At 38.3% G+C, this 20,871-nt stretch overlaps 1 protein-coding gene across 2 annotated transcripts in view; it reads right to left on the bottom strand.

The window, feature by feature from the left end:
* Positions 1–20,871, bottom strand: part of DNAH14 (dynein axonemal heavy chain 14) — a 377,701-nt gene that overhangs the window by 149,428 nt on the left and 207,402 nt on the right. For both annotated transcript variants that reach the window (XM_059875675.1, XM_059875674.1), the window contains 5 exons: positions 18,316–18,409; positions 16,800–17,008; positions 14,920–15,172; positions 10,758–10,839; positions 5,540–5,769 (listed from right to left, as the gene is read on the bottom strand). In XM_059875675.1, the coding sequence (XP_059731658.1) occupies positions 5,540–5,769; positions 10,758–10,839; positions 14,920–15,172; positions 16,800–17,008; positions 18,316–18,409 (868 nt within the window). The remainder of the gene's footprint in view (positions 1–5,539; positions 5,770–10,757; positions 10,840–14,919; positions 15,173–16,799; positions 17,009–18,315; positions 18,410–20,871) is intronic.

Below are 20,871 nucleotides of genomic sequence, written 5' to 3'. Positions count from 1 at the left end.
CAGTGCACAGCTTTCTTCACAGTCCAACTCTCACATCCATACATGACTACTGGAGAAACCATAGCTTTGACTAGACGTACCTTTGTTGGCAAAGTAATATCTCTGCTTTTTAATATGCTGTCTAGGTTGGTCATAACTCTTCTTCCAAGGAGCAAGCATCTTTTAATTTCATGGCTGAAGTCACCATCTGCAGTGATTTTAGAGCCCCCCAAAATAAAGTCTCTCACTGTTTCCATTGTTTCCCCATCTATTTGCCATGAAATGATGAGATCAATTGCCATGATCTTAGTTTTCTGAATGTTGAGTTTTAAGCCAACTTTTTCACTCTCCTCCTTCACTTTCATCAAGAGGCTCTTTAGTTCTTCTTCACTTTCTGCCATTAGAATGGTATTGTCTGCATATCTGAGATTGTTCATATTCTTCCCGGCAATCCTGATTCCAGCTTGTGCTTCATCCAGTCCAGCATTTCTCATGATGTACTCTGCATATAAGTTAAATAAGCAGGGTGACAATATACAGCCTTGATATACTCCTTTCCCGATTTGGAACCAGTTGGCTGTTTCATGTCCAGTTTTAACTGTTGCTTCTTGACCTGCATACAGATTTATCAGGAGGTATTCCCATCTGGTATTCCCATCTCTTTCAGAATTTCCCACAGTTTGTTGTGATCCACAAGGCTTTGGCATAGTAGTAAAACAGAAGTTTTAGAGATGTTTTAAAGATGTTTTTCTGGAACTCTCTTGTTTTTTTGATGACCCATTGGATGTTGGCAATTTGATCTCTGGTTCCTCTGCCTTTTCTAAAACCAGCTTGAACATCTGGAAGTTCACAGTTTACGTATTGTTGAAGTCTGGCTTGGAGAATTTTGAGCATTACTTTGCCAGCGTGTGAGATGAGTGCAACAGTGCAGTAGTTTGAGCATTCTTTGGCATTGCCTTTCTTTGGGTTGGGATGAAAACTGACCTTTTCCAGTTCTGTGGCCACTGCTGAGTTTTCCAAATGTGCTGGCATATTGAGTGCAGCACTTTCACAGCATCATCTTTCAAGATTTGAAATAGCTCAACCAGAATTCCATCACCTCCACTAGTTTTGTTTGTAGTGATGCTTCCTAAGGCCCACTTGACTTCACATTCCAGGATGTCTGGCTGTAGGTGAGTGATCACACCACTGTGGTTTTCAGGGTCACTGCTGGCAAATAATTGTTCATAGTATTCCCTTATGGTTTTTTTTGTTGTTGTTGTCAGTTGTTATTTCTCCTCTGTAATTTCTTATTTTGTTTATTTGGGCCCTGTCTCTTTTCTTCTTGGTGAGATTGGCCAGAGGTTTACTGATTTTTGTTTACTCTTTCAAAGAACCAGCTTTTGGTTTGGGGGATGTTTTATTATTGTTTGTCTAATCTCCATTTTTTTCATTTACTCTCTGATTTTTATTTCCTTCTTTCTGCTGACGTTAGATTTTGTTTGTTCTTTTTTCTAATTATTTTAGATGATAGGTTAGTTTGTTTGAGATTTTTCTTGTTTTTTGAGGAAGACCTATATCACTATGCATCTTCCTCTACGAACTGCTTTTGCTGAACCCAACAGGTTTTTTATAGCAGTGTTTTCATTACCATTTGCCTCAAGGTATTTTTTAATTTCCTCTTTGATTTCATCATAGATCCATTGGCTTTGTAGTAGCATATTGTTTTGCCTCAATGTAATCATTCTTTTGCTCATTTTTCCTTGTGTGATTAATTTCTAATATTTTCTTAATATGTAGTCAGAAAATATGCTTGAAATAATTTTTAAATTTTTTTAAATTTTATTTTATTTTTAAACTTTACATAATTGTATTAGTTTTGCCAAATATCAAAATGAATCCGCCACAGGTATACATGTGTTCCCCATCCTGAACCCTCTTCCCTCCTCCCTCCCCATATCATCCCTCTGGGTCGTCCCAGTGCACTAGCCCCAAGCATCCAGTATCGTGCATCGAACCTGGACTGGCAACTCGTTTCTTACATGATATTATACATGTTTCAATGTCATTCTCCCAAATCTTCCCACCTTCTCCCTCTCCCACAGAGTCCATAAGACTGTTCTATACATCAGTGTCTCTTTTGCTGTCTTGTACACCGGGTTATTGTTACCATCTTTCTAAATTCCATATATATGCATTAGTATACTGTATTGATGTTTTTCCTTCTGGCTTACTTGCTGAGGCTTGTTTTGTGTCCAAGTCAATGGCACCCCACTCCAGTACTCTTGCCTGGAAAATCCCATGGATGGAGGAGCCTGGTGGGCTGCAGTCCATGGGGTCGCTATGAGTTGGACATGACTGAGTGACTTCACTTTCACTTTTCACTTTCATGCATTGGAGAAGGAAATGGCAACCCACTCCAGTGTTCTTGCCTGGAGAATCCCAGGGACGGGGGTGCCTGGTGGGCTGCTATCTCTGGGGTCGCACAGAGTTGGACACGACTGAAGCGACTTAGCAGCAGCAGCATATGGTCACTCCTAGAGAATGTTCCATGTGTACTTGAAAAGAATATGTATTTTGGTTTTTCTGCATGTAATGTCCTGAGAATATCAATTAAGTCTAACTGTTTTATCATTTATTATCTCCATTGCTTTATTGATTTTCTGTTTGGAAGATCTCTGTCCACTGGCATGACAGGGCATTAATGTCTCCTACTATTATTGTATTTCTGTCAGTTTTTTCCTTTATTTCTGCTAATGCTTATTTGATTTTTGTGGGTGCTATTTGGGGTGCATATATGTTAATGACTGTAATATTCTCTTCTTGTATTGATTGTTTTATTATTATATAATGTCCTTCTTTATCTTTATGGCCTTTTTAAAAAAGTTTATTTTGTCTTATATGAATATTGCTATCCCTGCTTGACATTTCAGTTTTCATGAAATATACTTTTTCATTCCATCATTTTCAATCTGTGTGTGTCCTTTGCCCTAATGTGGGTTTCTTATATCTGTATATCTGTTTCCTTCTTCAGATTTGGAAAGTTTTCAGCCATAATCTCTTTTTTAAAGTTATTTTATACTTTTTAAAAAAGAAATTTATTTTTAAGTGATTGGTGATTGGTTTACAACATTGGTTTGATTTCTGCCATATATCAACATGAATTAAACATAGGTGTACATACGTCCCCTCCTTCTTGACTCTCCCTTCCAACTTCTGTCAGTCATAATTCTTTCAAATACATTTTTTATTCCCTTTTCTCTTTTTCATCCTTGTGGTATTCCTTCTATGTATAGATTGGAATGCATTATATTATTCAATAGGTCTCATACATTGCTTTAATTTCTTGTTCTTTTGTCTTCCCTTTGCTCTTCTGACTAAGTGATTTCCATTATTTTATCTCCCAGGTCACTTTTTCATTCTTCTGCTTTGTACAGTTTGCCATCATTGCCTTTAGGTCAGCTTTTATATTAGAAAATCAGTTTCCAAATTGTAATTGGCTTCTGTTTGTAAAGCATCACTACGAACAAAGCTAGTGGAGGTGATGGAATTCCAGTTGAGCTATTTCAAATCCTGAAAGATGATGCTGTGAAAGTGCTGCACTCAATATACCAGCAAATTTGCAAAACTCAGCAGTGGCCACAGGACTGGGAAAGGTCAGTTTTCATTCCAATCCCAAAGAAAGGCAATGCCAAAGAATGCTCAAACTACCGCACAATTGCATTCATCTCATATGCTAGTAAAGTAATGCTCAAAATTCTCCAAGCCAGGCTTCAGCAATATGTGAACCGTGAACTTCCAGATGTTCAAGCTGGTTTTAGGCAGAGGAACCAGAGACCAAATTGCCAACATCTGCTGGATCATGGAAAAAGAGAGTTCCAGAAAAACATCTATTTCTGCTTTATTGACTATGCCAAAGTCTTTGACTGGGTGGATCACAATCAACTGTGGAAAATTCTGAAAGAGATGGGAATACCAGACCACCTGACCTGCCTCTTGAGAAGTTTGTATGCAGGTCAGGAAGCAACAGCTGGAACTGGACATGGAACAACAGACTGGTTCCAAATAGGAAAAGGAGTACATCAAGGCTGCATATTGTCACCCTGCTTATTTAACGTATATGCAGAGTACATCATTAGAAACGCTGGACTGGAAGAAGCACAAGCTGGAATCAAGATTGCCGGGAGAAATATCAATAACCTCAGATATGCAGATGACACCACCCTTATGGCAGAAAGTGAAGAGGAACTAAAAAGCCTCTTGATGAAGGTGAAAGTGGAGAGTGAAAAAATTGGCTTAAAGCTCAACATTCAGAAAACTAAGATCATGGCATCTGGTCCCATCACTTCATGGGAAATATATGGGGAAACAGTGGAAACAGTGTCAGACTTTATTTTGGGGGGCTCCAAAATCACTGCAGATGGTGACTGCAGCCATGAAATTAAAAGATGCTTACTCCTTGGAAGGAAAGTTATGACCAACCTAGATAGCATATTCAAAAGCAGAGACATTACTTTGCCAACAAAGGTCCGTCTAGTCAAGGCTATGGTTTTTCCTGTGGTCATGTATGGATGTGAGAGTTGGACTGTGAAGAAGGCTGAGCGCCGAAGAATTGATGCTTTTGAACTGTGGTGTTGGAAAAGACTCTTGAGAGTCCCCTGGAATCCAAGGAGATCCAACCAGTCCATTCTGAGGGAGATCAGCCCTGGGATTTCTTTGGAAGGAATGATGCTAAAGCTGAAACTCCAGTACTTTGGCCACCTCATGCGAAGAGTTGACTCATTGGAAAAGACTCTGATGCTGGGAGGGATTGGGGGCAGGAAGAGAAGGGGACGACAGAGGATGAGATGGCTGGATGGCATCACTGACTCGATGGATGTGAGTCTGAGTGAACTCCAGGAGTTGGTGATGGACATGGAGGCCTGGCGTGCTGTGATTCATGGGGTCACAAAGAGTCGGACACGACTGAGTGACTGAACTGAACTGACAGTAATCTGCATTTCTACTAATAACCTTTCTTAACTCCTTCAGTATTTTCATTACTCCTTTTTGAACTTGTGATTTGGTAGACTGCAAATATGTGTTTCATTGTTTGTTCTTTCAGAGGAATTATCTTGATCTTTTAATTAGGAGTGGTTCCTCTGCTTCTTCATTCTACTCATATTTCTCTGACTCTATGAGTTTAGGAGAAATATTTATGTACTGCAGTCTTAAAGGGCTGTTTTTAATGTGAGAGTGTCCCCATGTAGACTCCATGAGTCTAGTAATTTTTGTTAGAGGCTGTTTTTAGTATGGATGTCTGCTTTTTCTCTCTTCGGTGTATGCTGACTGTTATCCCCTTGATAGGGCTTGTGACTGGTGTTGGGATGGTCAGAGCCTACACTGGACGTTGAGCTGGGCCTCCTCCTCGTTGTGCAGTTGTCACAGTCCTATTAGGGATGTTAGAGTGTACTTATTTAACCCTCTTTTACCACTAATCTTCACATTTACATAGATGAGCTAAATAAATATAAATCCAATGATGAATTTCAAATTAACATTTTGAAGTATGCATAATTATGACTTTTCCCTTAGAACTTACCTATTTGTGCATTGCCTTCAAATAATTCACGAACAAGGTTGTCAAAATCATAGGTTACTTTTGAAGGTGAATCAGGTTCAGAACTTGGATAAAATATTAGGTCATCTTCATGTTCATCTTCACGTTGTAAAGTTCCTCCAAATGCCCAAGTAAATGCAAACACAAAAAGCTTTTGAATTGTTTTTTTTAATTTAATAGGATTTTTTGCCATGTACCGTGCATTGTCATCCCTGTGGTAGGCAGATGTGGAAAGGTGAAGATTAAAATTTTTAGAAAGCAGTCTAGCAATTTATTGCATTATCACATCAAAATTTTGTTACTAAAATTTTTTATAGTTAAGTATTAACATGGAAGTTTTAGAGTTAATGTATAATTTACCTTTGGTAAGTCATGTAAATTATACACTGATACTATTTTTATTTTTAAAGTATCATATGTGTAAAAGATTTGTAGTCAAACTTTATTTCAGGTAATAAATGATGTTCACTTTTATGTTAGGTCAATTTGTTACTTAAGAGTTCATCTGTCTCTTGGGAGAGAATCTGGTAAGTCTCCATTTAATGTAGAAAGACATAAGTGAATAGTCATCCACTCTGTACTCTTCTCAAACAAGGCGTATAGGTTGACTGAAATCCAATTGGCTAAAAGCGGGCAGTGTGAATCTGGGGAGAGTCTTCTTCAGTCTGGGTCAACCCAGGTTATCTTGGGCTGTGGGACTCTCAAATAACATAGTGATAGCACAGATGATGATGGGGCTAACCAAAAGATCTGGGCCTGATTTCAGGATATTTTGAATTGTTCAAGATTTAGTTTTCATAAAATTACTTGTAAATTATGAAAATCCTAAAAATGTATCACTGAAGTTTATTGGCAATTGTTAATGTATAATGCATGTATATAATCCTATTTGACATTTCCCCTCACATGTAAGAGACTGTTCAGCAAATTTTTTCTTGAATTCCTACTATATCTCAGTTACTGTGAACAAAACAAAAATGATCACTTATTTTGGAGATAGGAAAATGAATACCAAACCATGATATGTGTAAAGAATGAAGAGTCAAGCATGCTGTGGAGAATATTAGTAGAGATAGCTAATTTAGAGTTTGGGAGTCAGGGAAAACTTCTTTGAACAACGAACAGTTAAATTGAGACCTGAAAAATGAGTGCAATTTTGAAAAATGTAAGAGGAAGAACATTTTGAGAAGAAGACATACATGTGAGAAGACTATGAGGTGAAATGGTTACAACAAGTTTGAAGAACTGAAAAAGAAATCCAGTGTCTCTGAAGCATACCTAATTAGTTGAAAAGTTTAGGAGATAAGTCTGGAGATACAGGCAGGGGATTTTAAGCTGTGCCAAAACTTCTCCTTCCACTCTAAATGTAATGCAAAGTCATTAAATGGCCATAAAACAAAGGAACATTCTAATTTATGTTTTTCAAAAAATCAGACTCTTGCATATAAATACCAGGAGACACACACAAGAATAATAATCACAATAATATTTGTAAAAACCAAAAAATTGAAAAAACAACTTACGCTTTGCTGTTGTTGTTGCTATAGATGCTAAATCGTGTCTGACTCTTTGTGACCCCAGGGACTGCAGCACACCAGGCTCCCCTGTCCTCCACTACCAAAGTTTGCTCAGATTCATGCCCATTGGGTTGGTGATGCCATCTAACCATGTCATCTTTTGCTGCCCCCTTCTCTTTTTGCCTTCAATCTTTCCCATCTTTAGGGTCTTTTCCAATGAATAGGCCCTTTGCATTAGATGGCCGAAGTATTGAGGTTTCAGCTTCAGCACCAGTCATTCCAATGAATATTCTCGGGGTTGATTTCCTTCAGTATTGACTGGTTTGATCTCCTTGCAGATCAACAGACTCTCAAGAGTCTTTTCCAGCACCACTATTGAAAAGCATCAATTCTTTAGCACTCAGCCTTCTTTATGGTCCAAGTCTAACATCCATACATGGCTACTGGAAAAATCATAGCTTTGACTATATGAATCTTTCCCAGCAAAGTGAAGTCTCTGCTTTTTAATATGCTGTCTAGGTTTGTCATAGTTTTCCTTCCAAGGAGCAAACATATTTTAATTTCATGACTGCAGCCACTGATCTCAGTAATTTTGGAGCCCAAGAAAAGAAAACCTATCACCTCTTCCACTTTTTCCCCTTCTATTTGCCATGAAGTGATGGGACCAGATGCTGTGACTTTAGTTTTTTTAACGTTGAGTTTTAAGCCAGCTTTTTCACCCTCCTCTTTCAGCCTCATCAAGAGACCCTAGGTCCTTTTCACTTTCTACCATTAGAGTGTTATCATCTGCATATCTGAGGTGGTTCATATTTCTCACAGCAATCTTGATTCCAGCTGTGATTAATCCAGCCTGGCATTTCTCGTAATGTACTCTGCATAGAATTTAAACAAGTAAGGTGACAATATACAGCCTTAACATACTCCTTTCCAAATTCAGAATCAGTCAGTTGCGCCATGTAATGTTCTAACTGTTGCTTCTTGACCTGCATACAGGTCTTTCAGGAGACAGGTAAGGTAGTCTGATATTCCCATCTCTTGAAGAATTTTCCACAATTTGTTGTGATCCACACAGTCAAATGGTTTAGCATAGTCAATGAAGCAGAAGTATATGTTTTTCTGGAACTCCCTTGTTTTCTCTTTGATCCAATGAATGTTGACAATTTGATCCCTGGTTCCTCTGCCTTTTCTAAATCTACCTTGTACATCCAGAAGTTCTCAGTTCATGTACTGCTGAGGCCTAGCTTGAAGCATTTTGAGCGTAATCTTACTATCATGTGAAATGACGGCAATTGTTCAGTAGTTTGAACACTCTTTGGTATTGTCTTTGGGACTGGAATGAAAACTGACCTTTTCCAGTCCTGTGGCCGTTGCTTAGTTTTTCAAATTTGCTGACACACTGAGTGCAACACTTTAACAGCATCATCTTTTAGGATTTTAAATAGCTTAGCTGGAATTCTGTCACCTCCACTAGCTTTGTGTATAGTAATGCTTCCTAAGGCCCACTTGACTTCACACTCCAGGATATCTGGTTCTAGGTGAGTGACCACACCATCATGGTTATCCAGGTCATTAAGAACTTTTTTTGGTGTAGTTCCATATATTCTTGCTACCTCTTCTTAATCTCTTCTGCTTTTGTGAGGCCCTTACCATTTCTGTTCTGTATTCATTTCATCTTTCCTTGAAATGTTCCTTTGATATCTCCAATTTTCTTGAAGAGATCTCCAGTCTTTCCCATCCTATTGTCTTCCTCTATCTCTCTGCACTGTTCATTTAAGAAAGCCTTCTTACCTCTCCTTGATGTTCTCTGGAATTCTGCATTCAATTGAGTATATCCTTCCCTTTCCCCTTTGCCTTTTCTTCTCTTGCCTTTTGCTTTCTCAGCTATTTGTAAGCCTCCGTAGACAACCACTTTGTCTTCTTGCATTTCTTCTTCTTTTGGATGATTTTAATCACTGCATCCTGTAAAATGTTATGAATCTCTATCTTTAGTTCTTTAGATACTCTGTCTACCAGATCTAATCTCCTGAAACTGTTCATCACCTCCACTGTGTAATCATAAGGGATTTGATTAAGGTCAGAATGAATGGCCTAATTTAAGCCTGAATTTTGCAATAAGGAGCTGATGATTTGAGCCACAGCTGGCTCCAGGTCTTGTTTTTGCTGACTGTATAGACCATTGTCTTTAATAATTGTCTATAATGCCTTTAAAATGTTGTATAAACCATTCAACATCACAATAATCCAAGTCTATGGCCCAACCACTAATGCTGAAGCTTAAGTTGACTGGTTCTATGAAGTCCTACAAGACCTTCTAGAACTAACACCAAAAAAAGGTGTTCCTTTCATCACAGAGGATTGGAATGCAAAAGCAGGAAGTCAAGAGATACCTGGAGTAACAGGCAAGTTTGGCCTTGTAGTAAAAAATGAGCTGGGCAAAGACTAACAGTTTTGTCAAGAGAACACACTGACCATAGCAACACCCTTTTCCAACAACACAAGAGACAATTACACATGGATGTCACCAAATAGTCAAAACCTATGCTTGTGAATGGACAAATTGTGACATATTTTCACAAAGAAATACACAGTGAAAATGAATGAAGACCTCCTACATGTACAATGGATTAATCAGAGGGACATAACGTTGAACAAAAATGCAAGTCACAGAAGAACATAGTGATTCCACTAAAGTTAAAACGTGCAAAGTTGAAAAATATACTGCTTAGGAATGTATTAATAAACATAAAATTCAATATAGTAGTTATTTCAGATGATGGGATGGCATAAGCTTTAGATAGGTACACTAGGGAACTTCAAAGATAAACCAGTACTTTTTAAAAACAACTCAGTGGTGTATATATGAATGTTTGTATATTATTATTTATATCTTACATATACTTTATAAATATCCTTTTATGGCTACTTGCTATTTAATAAAAATTAAAAATAATATATAGTTGTCATGTTGGATATGGACTAGAAAACTGGAAAAATTTAGGAGGTTATAGCAACAGTATAGGAAAGAAATAATAAACTTTTGGTCTAGGATGCTGATGATCAAGATGTAGATAAATGAAAGAATCTGAAGGCACAATTGACAGGTAAAAACCCGAGTTACAATGTTCTATCATTTAAAAGCAAATGTGGCATAAATGTCTCAGGATCTCATAATGAGATTATAGGAAAGCCTCAATAGTGAAACCCTATCCTACAAAATGGCACAATTGTGGGGTGAGCACAACTATATCGCTATAGTTTCTATAACTATAATTATTGAACATTTACTCTACACCAGCTACTACTCTAGATATCCGGTACATCACAGCATTATTCCAGTTTTATTTATAAATGAAAAAAATCAAAGACCAAAAATATTTAGTAACTTGTTCAACATTTCTCAGCTCATAAGGGCAGATTCATAAAATAAATTCACATCAACTTTATTCCACTCTCAAAAATGTAGTGTCTGGACAAACGTATTCATATTACCTAGATAACTTACCAAAATCTGGTGATCTTGTATTAGATATACAGAGACTCTAAGTTAGAATAAAATAAATTTAATTGAATTTTGATATTAGGAAGTCACAGATTATTGGTTTATTGACAGATAATCCTGTTTCTATTAGAGTGTTTGGCACTTAGTAGTTAATAAAACATATCTTTGAATGAATGTAGCTGACCTGTTTTCCACATCTTTGAATTTAACAGAAACTTTTGAATGTGAAATTATCTCCTCAGATGAAATGTCCTTCAAATCTTCACCTTAAAAAAGAAAGAGAATTTTCCCACAATTAACAACAGACCTAAAATTTAGCTAGTTAATTAATGAGGTGTTATCTTTAACATGGGTTTCCCCCAGGGCTTGGCCATAAAGATCCACCTGCAATGCAGGAGCTGCAGGAGACACAAGTTTGATCCTTGGGTCAGGAAGATCCCCTGGAGGAGGGCAAGACAACCTACTCCAGTATTCTTGCCTGGAGAATCCCATGGACAGAGGAGCCTGGTGGGCTACAGTCCATAGGATCGCAGAGAGTCGAACACGACTGACGTGACTTAGAATACACACATGCAACCTTGACCACTGTTTACTTTGTGAACTGTCATAGAACATCCTTATTTCACATCAGTATCTTAGACTTATCAGACCAACTAGTTATCTTATCCCATCAAAAGTATGTTATCTTTTCTAAGATGAGAGGAGCAGAGAATGTATCTGCAATTGTTGAATTGATTACTATTTATTTGAAGAACAAATCTGTATATATATGTTCCTTATTCTATTCTAGCAACTTTTTGTAAGTTTGATTATTCCAAAATAAAAACTTTAAAACATTCAGGTCACCACCATCAAATATGGTGTGCATTACGAAGTAAATAATAAATGAGTTCTAATACATGAAGCATTAAAAAAAGAAAGCTGTATGTTTCAAAGAAAACTATATCAAAGTAAACATCACACAGGTACAGTTTTTAGCTGTCTCTTTTCTACTTTCCATCATTCATTTTTTTCTCAAGTCATCCATTTCACAGAGGAACACAAAGAGTGAATGATTACTCATTATTCCTTGGCTTTTTTTTCTTTTATAATATTTGTCTTCTTTATATTAAAATAATATAGGGAACTTCTGGGAGAATGAACACAGAAAGATGCTGGAAGAGTGATGCTCTCAGAGAGAGATGGAAGCTTCCCACCCTCTTCCCCTGTGTTTCGCGCATTTCTCCCACTTGGCTGTTCCTGAGTTTTATCCACTGTAAGAAACAGGTGAATGGTGCTCTTGAGTGCCTTCTGTGAGTATCATTCACACGTGTTCTGGGGACACTTTCTTCAAAGGACCAGAAAGCATCCAGTTTAATCCCAGATTCATGGGGTTGTTGCAGATTACTGCTTGTTTCACTAAGACAAGAGGTAATCCATCATCGAGTATGAACTGTCAATTCTCTGTGTCTATACTGTCAAAACTCGCAAGTATAAGATGGGATCCTTGTTTACTTCATAACCAGCAAGATAAGACATGTGGAACCTTCTCCATAGAAAGAAATTTAAAGGGAAATGGGTCATTGCAAAGGCTAAAGGTTATATTGTTTTTATCAGACTGTGGAAGACTCTACACTCACATTTGAAAAATTACTGTTTAAAACAGTACAAACTGATGAGGGGTTGGTGGCGTGAGAAGAGGGGGGAGCAGTGTGGAATTGTGGGAATATTCCTAGTCTGGAAGATAGAACTCATGGATTTTGAGCCCATGTGGAAAATTCTTAAAGAGATGGGAGTATCAAACTACCTTACTTGTCTCCTGAGAAATCTGTATGCAGGTCAAGAAGCAACAGTTAGAACCAGACATGGAACAATGGACTAGTTAAAAATTCAGAAAGGAGAATGACAAGGCTTATATTGTCACCCTGCTTATTTAACTTATATGCAGAGTACATCATGAGAAATGCCAGGCTGGATGAATCTCAAGCTAGAATCAGGCATTGCCAGGAGAAATACCAATCTCAGATATGTAGGTGACACAACCCTAATAGCAGAAAGTGAAGAGGAACTAAAAAACCTATTGATGAAGGTGAAAGAGGAGAGTGAAAAAGTTGGCTTAAAACTCAACATTCAAAAAACTAAAATCATGGCATCTGGCCTCATCATTTCAAGGCAAATAGAAGAGGAAAAAGTGGAAACAGTGACAGATTTTATTTTCCTGGGCTCCAAAATCACTGTGGACGGTGACTGCAGCTGAAATTAAAAGACACTTGCTGCTTGGAAGAAAAGCTATGACAAACCTAGACAGGGTATTAAAAAGCAGAGACAGCACTCTGCTGACAAACACCTGTATAGTCAGAGCTATGGTTTTTCCAGTAGTCATGTACATTCGTGCAAGTTGGACCATAAAGAAGGCTGGGAGCCAAAGAATTGATGCTTTTGAACTGTGGTGCTGGAGAAGACTCCTGAGCGTCCCTTGGACAGCAAGATGGTTAAACTAATTAATTCTAAAGGAAATTAACCCTGAATATTCATTGGAAGGCTGATGCTGATGATGAAGTTCCAATACTTGGGCCACCTGATGTGAAGAGCTGACTCATGGAAAAGACCCTCATGCTTGGAAAGATTGAGGGCAGGAGAAGGGGTGACAAAGGATGAGATGATTGGATGACATCACTGACTCAATGGACATGAGTCTGAGCAAACTCCAGGAGATAGTCAATGACAGGGAAGCCTGGCATGCTGTAGTACATGAGGTCGCAAAGAGTCAGACATGACTGAGCAACTGAACAACAACAAATGTGCCAAAAATGTTCCTTTTTTCTTCCATCTTCAATATTAAAATGGTTACACACACACAAAGGCTTAAAGATTTATATGATCTGAAGAGAAACCAGAGTATTAAATGGCTACACAAAAATTCACTAATTTTGATAAGTTTTTTTAAAATGCATGCTCGTATGACAGCTGTCACACAATCTAACAAAAAATTTTGAAATTAAGTTAAAAGATAATTAAGCACAGAAAAAACAGAACAAACTTTTTGGCCAATCCCCAAAATGTTTTCTTCCTTTCTCCCTAGTCTAAGTTACTCAAGAAAATGGTTACAGTTCCCTTTGGAGAAGGACTAGTAACTATTTTGTAACTACTTCCCATGATTGTGCAGAGGGTCCCAGCTTCTTCTATTCAGTGAGTTCTGTGCCTGAAAGCCAGGTCAGGTTTGGAAATGAGCAAGGGATCATGACTTTTTACTGAGGCAGCTACCCTCAGCCTTCTGGTCATTCATCCTTGACTTCTTATAACACAAACTAATGAACCTCGTTTGTTGCCCATATATTTTGCTCCTAGAGATACTATATTATAATAACCATCTTAATAACTCTTTGAGAATCATCACTGGTCCTTTGCCTACTGCTGCTTCTAGTTATGCTGTGGTTTGCTAACTGGCAAAGGGAAGAACAATAGCCCATTCAGAACCACGAGGAGAAGGGGAAAGAGAAAACCTAAATATTCTCCTCCATTTTGTCTCCCACTCATGGTAGTATTCAGTTCTCTTCTGTTCAGGGTTTCTGTTTTCCCTCACAGGAACCTTAGCCATCTTGTCTCCCCAGGGATTTCTCACAATTTCTTTAATTCAATAGATCCTAACTGGGTTGGGGTTTTTTTGCTAATTTGCCATCTCACCAGGAACCAAATATGGCTTTTCTGGTGGCTCAGCTGGTTAAGAATCTGCCTGCAATGTGGGAGACCTGGGTTCAATCCCTGGGTGGGGAAAGCCCCTAGAAGAAGGAAAAGGACCCACTCCAGTATTCTGGCCTGGAGAATTCCATGGACTGTATAGTCCATCGGGTCGCAAAGAGTCAGACATGAATGAACGACTTTCTCAGGAACCAGATAGAACCAGTGTTTGAATGTAGGCATTCTGACTCCAGAGACCATGCCTTTAGCCATAATGCTGTACAGTTTTCTGGACACTTTGATTTCTTCTTACACATATTTTACTACTTTCCATGTGTATGTTTTTGTATGATTACAGCTAGGATTTTGGACCATTTTTTCCCCCCACTATTTTTATCTCTGAGACTCTTTAAAACATAGTAAAAATTATTATCCCCTGATAGAGACCTACAAGGATTCCTTATTCTATTTTTTCTTGTTACCCTTAAGCACTTAGAGATATCAATTTATTGATATACTCTTTTATAAATGATTTTTAATTTGTTTCATGTGCAAGTCTGCTCTTGGTTCAAATGGACTGAAAACCTCTGGCTTTCCTTTCTTTCTTTTATAATCAAATAGAAGGTGATAAATAACTGACATTGACTAAGATATAATATCACTGATATGACTTAGGGGCAAAAACTCACGTAGTTCAAAGATTCCAGTTTTACTCATGAATTCAAAGAATGCATCAAGAATTCTGCAGAGAGTTGTAACAATTGTTATGTCTTGTACAGGAAATGGCTGAAATTTCTGATGTTTCTTTATAAACTGTAGTCCATCTGGGACACTACTTTTAATCATCAATTCAAGACAATCCACTTCTGATTTATTCATAATTTTAGAATTTTTCAGAAGCCATGACTTAACATAAGGCTCCCATCCCAGATCAACAGGATTCTAATAATAGAAAGCACAAGGTAATTTAATGTTAATAAATAAAATTACAGTGTCCACCTACTTTCTTACTATCTCTTTATTTCACTGCTGCCCCTGCCAAATAATGGTTTAGCATCAGCATTCATTAAAGGGCAAGTGATCAAAAACACTTTAAAGAATTACTCTTCCTGATTTTTAACCACAATCCTACACAACAACAAGCAACTGGAGGATTATGTGTAGGGAGCTGTGTTCTATGCACATGTGGTAAGAGGAACTGCTTACCCAGAAAATCAGCAGTTCAGTGGTTACACTGAGCTAAGGAGATTAGAACATAGGGCTGCTGCTGCTGCTGCTAAGTCACTTCAGTCGTGTCCGACTCTGTGCGACCCCATAGACGGCAGCCCACCAGGCTCCCCCGTCCCTGGGATTCTCCAGGCAAGAACATGGAGTGGGTTGCCATTTCCTTCTCCAATGCATGAAAGTGAAAAGTGAAAGTGAAGTTGTCAGTCGTGTCTGACTCTTAGCGACCCCATGGACTGCAGCCCACCAGGCTCCTCCATCCATGGGATTTTCCAGGCAAGAGTACTGGAGTGGGGTGCCATTGCCTTCTCCGAACATAGGGCTAATCATGGCTAATAATTAATTTCATGTGTAGGGAACATTCATTCTTTGCTGTATTTTCTATTCCTTACCACTGCATTGGTAATGCATTTCGTAAGTCCCGAGACTCATGGAGGGGCTTCCCAAGTGGCTCAGTGGATAAAGAAACTGCTTGTCAATGCAGGAGACACAGGAGACTTGGGTTCAATCCCTGGACCGGGAAGATCTCCTGGAGGAGGGCGTGGCAACCACTCCAGTATTCTTATCTGGAGAATCCCATGGACAGAGGAGCCTGGTGGGCTACAGTCCATAGTGTTGTACAGAGTTGGACATGACTGAAGCGACTGAGAATGCATGCAAGAGTCATGGAGTGGTCATGAAAAGCCTTCAGGGCAAACATTCCTTGATTGGAAAAATAATTCCTATCAAGTAACTCAACCTATTGAAATCACTACTTACGCATGGTTGTGGAAAATACTGACATTCCAATTACTGAGTGGACCGACTAAGCATATTAGTAACAGTAGTAATTAACATTCGTATTTACTTCTGGGTTAGGAGGCTTTGGAGAAGGCAATGGCACCCCACTCCAGTACTCTTGCCTGGAAAATCCCATGGACGGAGGAGCCTGGTAGGCTGCAGTCCATGGGGTCGCTAAGAGTCAGACACGACTGAAGCGACTTCACTTTCACTTTTCACTTTCATGCATTGGAGAAGGAAATGGCAACCCACTCCAGTGTTCTTGCCTGGAGAATCCCAGGGACGGGGGAGCCTGGTGGGCTGCCGTCTATGGGGTCGCACCGAGTCGGACACGACTGAAGCGACTTAGCAGCAGCAGTAGGAAGCTTTGCTGCTGCTGCTGCTAAGTCGCTTCAGTTGTGTCCGACTCTGTGTGACCCCACAGACGGCAGCCCACCAGGGGACATAAAATTTCCTACTAGGATAGCCCTGCTGAATCCAGAGGAAGCAAAATAAGCATAAAATGCTGCAGATAATGACTAAATAATAAATTTTCTTTGGTAAGAAATTTGTATTAGAAACTTACCATATAGACCATTGCACATCTGCTGACAATAGCAGGACTAGCTTGAGCTAGACTGTCCACTTCAAAGATCACTCTGATTTTACTAGTCAGAGTTATTCTCTCGCTGTTTGCCAAGCACAACGTCCTAGTGTCATCTAGCATAGAATTTAGATTTTCTACCCAGAAACTATCCACTGGACCATCTAAGACAATCCACTGCCAATCAAAGTCTGGAAAGAAAAATATTTGTAATGTAATTGAGAAAAACCTCACTCTCCTCTCCTTACAATCTTGCTAATTTTCTCTTTTAATTAGAAAGTACTTTCTAATTAAGATGAAGAATGATGTCCTAGAAAACCCTAGAATGAATGTGCTTAAATGAGTCTCGTATATATTGTGAATATTCATAACACATACTTAGCAATACTTTAAATATTGTTTTGGTATTCTTAGTTTGCTGAATTGTATAATTAACCCTTAAAATTTGAGTTAGAGAAAGAGCCATGAATCTAGTTTCTCCATAACAATATGGTTTGTTTCCCCTTTCAACCCGGGAATATTTTTTGGATATGCTGCCTCTGGGAAATAAAGGGAAATAGGATGTCCTTTGAAGAAAGAATCAAGTAGTCACAGCTGTTAAGAGTATTTCACTTGGGGAACTCATTTTCTTCACTTTGCACACTCTACACCCAGCACATTGCTCCACAATATTAGAAAGTCTATTGGTCAGGATACACAGATCATTATAGAGATTAAAAAAACAGTTAAACACCTGAAACACAAAAGCATCCCAGAAGAACAGGAGAGTAGAGCTGGGATCCAGACAGCCTGCCTGAGGCTGAAATAACTGCCTTGGATCCCCTGATGAAAGAAATATCACGCTCAATCACTGTACTCTCCCACATTGAATACCAAAACTGATACACAAAATTCAGGAATCCTGAAGATGTAGAAACAATAGCAGAAATCTCTTTCAAAGTCAGGAACATAAATATACTACTGGTGGATATATTGATATGACATTCAACATGGAGTAGAGAAAGCCATGACTGGGGCTTCTGCAGTAGACTGTTGGGCTCTTTTGGAGCAGGGATCTTTTCATGAGTACTCTCTGTCCCCCTGGCACATAGCAAACTGGCAGATAATGGGTATACAATTCATTTGAGATGAATATGCTTGGGTTGTATGATTTGGCCCAGGAATGCTTAGATTGTCTGAAAATACTATTGTAGGTTGCCACTGCTACTTCTAACCTGATATTTATTCCTACCTTTAGTATCTACTTGGTTCTTGTGAGATATTAATGGTCATTTGTAAAATGAATGGGCTATGTAAGTGCTAGTATTTATATATATAATTATATATGTACACTAATATATAAAAGTTTTAAATAAACACATGAGGAAAAAATAAATGGTACAAGGACAAAATATCACTCATCAAAAATGTTTTTAAAGATGTAAATAGAGCTCATGTTGGTTCAGTTTTTCTTCTATGTTAATCAATAATCTTTACTGAATTTATTAATAATACTTACTTTGACTTTCTGGAATTTTAATATCTTTCTCCATCTCCTTCTCAAAAATATGATAATCAGAATCTGCTGTGTCAGAGAAATCAAGCTTGAAAACCTAAAATATGTAATCAGTAATGTTTAAACTTTTATTTGATCATACTTTTGTACTCAAATGGTCTATATGTCAATACACTTTTTTGAGTAATAAAAATATAAGAGGTTTTGCAGCTGAAAGGCAAACATGTAACCGGGACAGTATAATGGAATTGAGTTATGACTACTGGTCATTTTCTTTCAGAAAATTCTTTTATTTTAGTTGTTGTTTTCATAAAGATAGAACATATTTTTATAATATTCAAGTACTACAGCAAAGCTCAGAGAATAAAGAAAAAGTTCTCTGAACTGCCATCACCTATTAAAAAAAAAAAAGACAGTTGACATTTTGGTGTATATTTTTCTTAGACCTTCCTTCATGATGGAGTTTTTATATTTTAAGGGACATAAGAATTACCTGCAGGGTTATTAAATTCTAACAACTCAACTTTGGAGATTCAGATTGAATAGGTTTGAGATGAAGCCCAAGATTTCCATTTTTAATATACTCCCCAGGTGATTCAAATACAGGTTGTTATGTCAATCTCTGAGGAATTCTGATCTTCATTATCTGGGGGTGTGGTGGGTGCAGGGAATGTCCTATTTATCTCCTCAGTGAGGCTGAGTATTATACCATCAGTTGACTGGCACTGGCTTCCTTTACCACCAAGTGTAGAGGAAGAGAAGACCAAAATCTAGAGCTGTGCTAGGGGCACAGTAAGGGTTCTGAAGAGAGAGACCAAACATTGGTGTGAGCATCATGTTTCAATCAGGTCTTAGCAATGCAACAAATAATAGTCAGGTGCTTCTAATTCCCAAGTCTCATTGGGAAGAAGAAAAATAAGTCCAAGGCTATTTCCAATTATTTTTCCTATTACAAAAGTCTGCAATTATCATCCTTGTAGATAAGACATTATTCAGTTCAGTTCAGTTCAGTCACTCAGTCGTGTCCGACTCTTTGCGACCCCATGAATCACAGCACGCCAGGCCTCCCTGTCCATCACAAACTCCTGGAGTTCACCCAAACTCATGTCCATCGAGTCGGTGATGCCATCCAGCCATCTCATTCTCTGTCATCCCCTTCTCCTCCTGCCCCCAATCCCTCTCAGCATCAGAGTCTTTTCCAATGAGTCAGCTCTTTGCATGAGGTTGCCAAAGTACTGGAGTTTCAGCTTTAGCATCATTCCTTCCAAAGAACACCCAGGGCTGATCTCCTTCAGAATGGACTGGTTGGATCTCTTTGCAGTCCAAGGGACTCTCAAGAGTCTTCTCCAACACCACAGTTCAAAAGCATCAATTCTTTGGCGCTCAGCTTTCTTCACAGTCCAACTCTCACATCCATCCATGACGACTGGAAAAACCATAGCCTTGACTAGATAGACCTTTGTCGGCAAAGTAACGTCTCTGCTTTTGAATATGCTATCTGGGTTGGTCATAACTTTCCTTTCAAGGAGTAACTGTCTTTTAATTTCATGGCTGAAATCACCATCTGCAGTGATTTTGGAGCCCAATGCTCTACTCCATTTTTTCCCCTGTATACAGATTTTTTAAAATGTGAAATTGTGGGTCCAACATTATATACTTTAACCTTAATGCTGCTGCTGCTGCTAAGTCGCTTCAGTCGTGTCCGACTCTGTGCAACCCCGAGACGGCAGCCCACCAGGCTCCCCCATCCCTGGGATTCTCCAGGCAAGAATACTGGAGTGGGTTGCCATTTCCTTCTCCAATACGTGAAAGTGAAAAGTGAAAGTGAAGTCGCTCAGCCGTGTCCGACTGTTAGCGACCCCATGGACCCCAGCCTACCAGGCTCCTCCATCCATGGGATTTTCCAGGCGAGAGTACTGGAGTGGGGTGCCATTGCCTTCTCCTGCTTGCTTTGCAGGTGCATTCTTTACCTGCTGAGCCATCAAAGAAGCCCAGAAGGAAAATATTGGTCTTAAGTGATACATTAGACCAATGGATTTAATAGACTATTTTATCCCAAAACAGCAGAATTAACATTCTTTTCAAGTGCACATGAAACTTTATCTAAGATATATTACATTTAGGCCACAAAACAAATAACAATAAATTTAAGAAGATTTAAATAAGATTTAGCATCTTTTCTAACAACAACAGTGGGAAGCAGATGAATTATTCAATTGTGTCAGAACAATTTTACATTTGGGAAAAAATTATGTTAAACACACACACCAAAATAAATTATATTAATACACATGAAAATTTTAAAAGGTTTTATTATATGTTGTTATTAAGTAACCAGTGATATAACAATAATATTAGAATAGGGAAAGGTGTTACTGAAAAGTTAGAATGTACAAAAGAATATATTGTAAACTTATTTTCATTGATTGTCAAAAATAAGTATAGCACAGATGACAAATACACTTTTAATTCTTTTAAATATACCATTCTCAATGTGAAAACAGCAATAATACAACAAAATTTTATTTCCTTAGGACAAATTACTAGGAATAGATTTCT

The sequence above is a fragment of the Bos taurus genome, chromosome 16, assembly GCF_002263795.3.
Source record: "Bos taurus isolate L1 Dominette 01449 registration number 42190680 breed Hereford chromosome 16, ARS-UCD2.0, whole genome shotgun sequence".
In the NCBI taxonomy this organism is placed as follows: domain Eukaryota; kingdom Metazoa; phylum Chordata; class Mammalia; order Artiodactyla; family Bovidae; genus Bos; species Bos taurus.
Note: the sequence above shows the minus strand (reverse complement) of the source record. Positions and strands in the feature narration are given on the sequence as shown.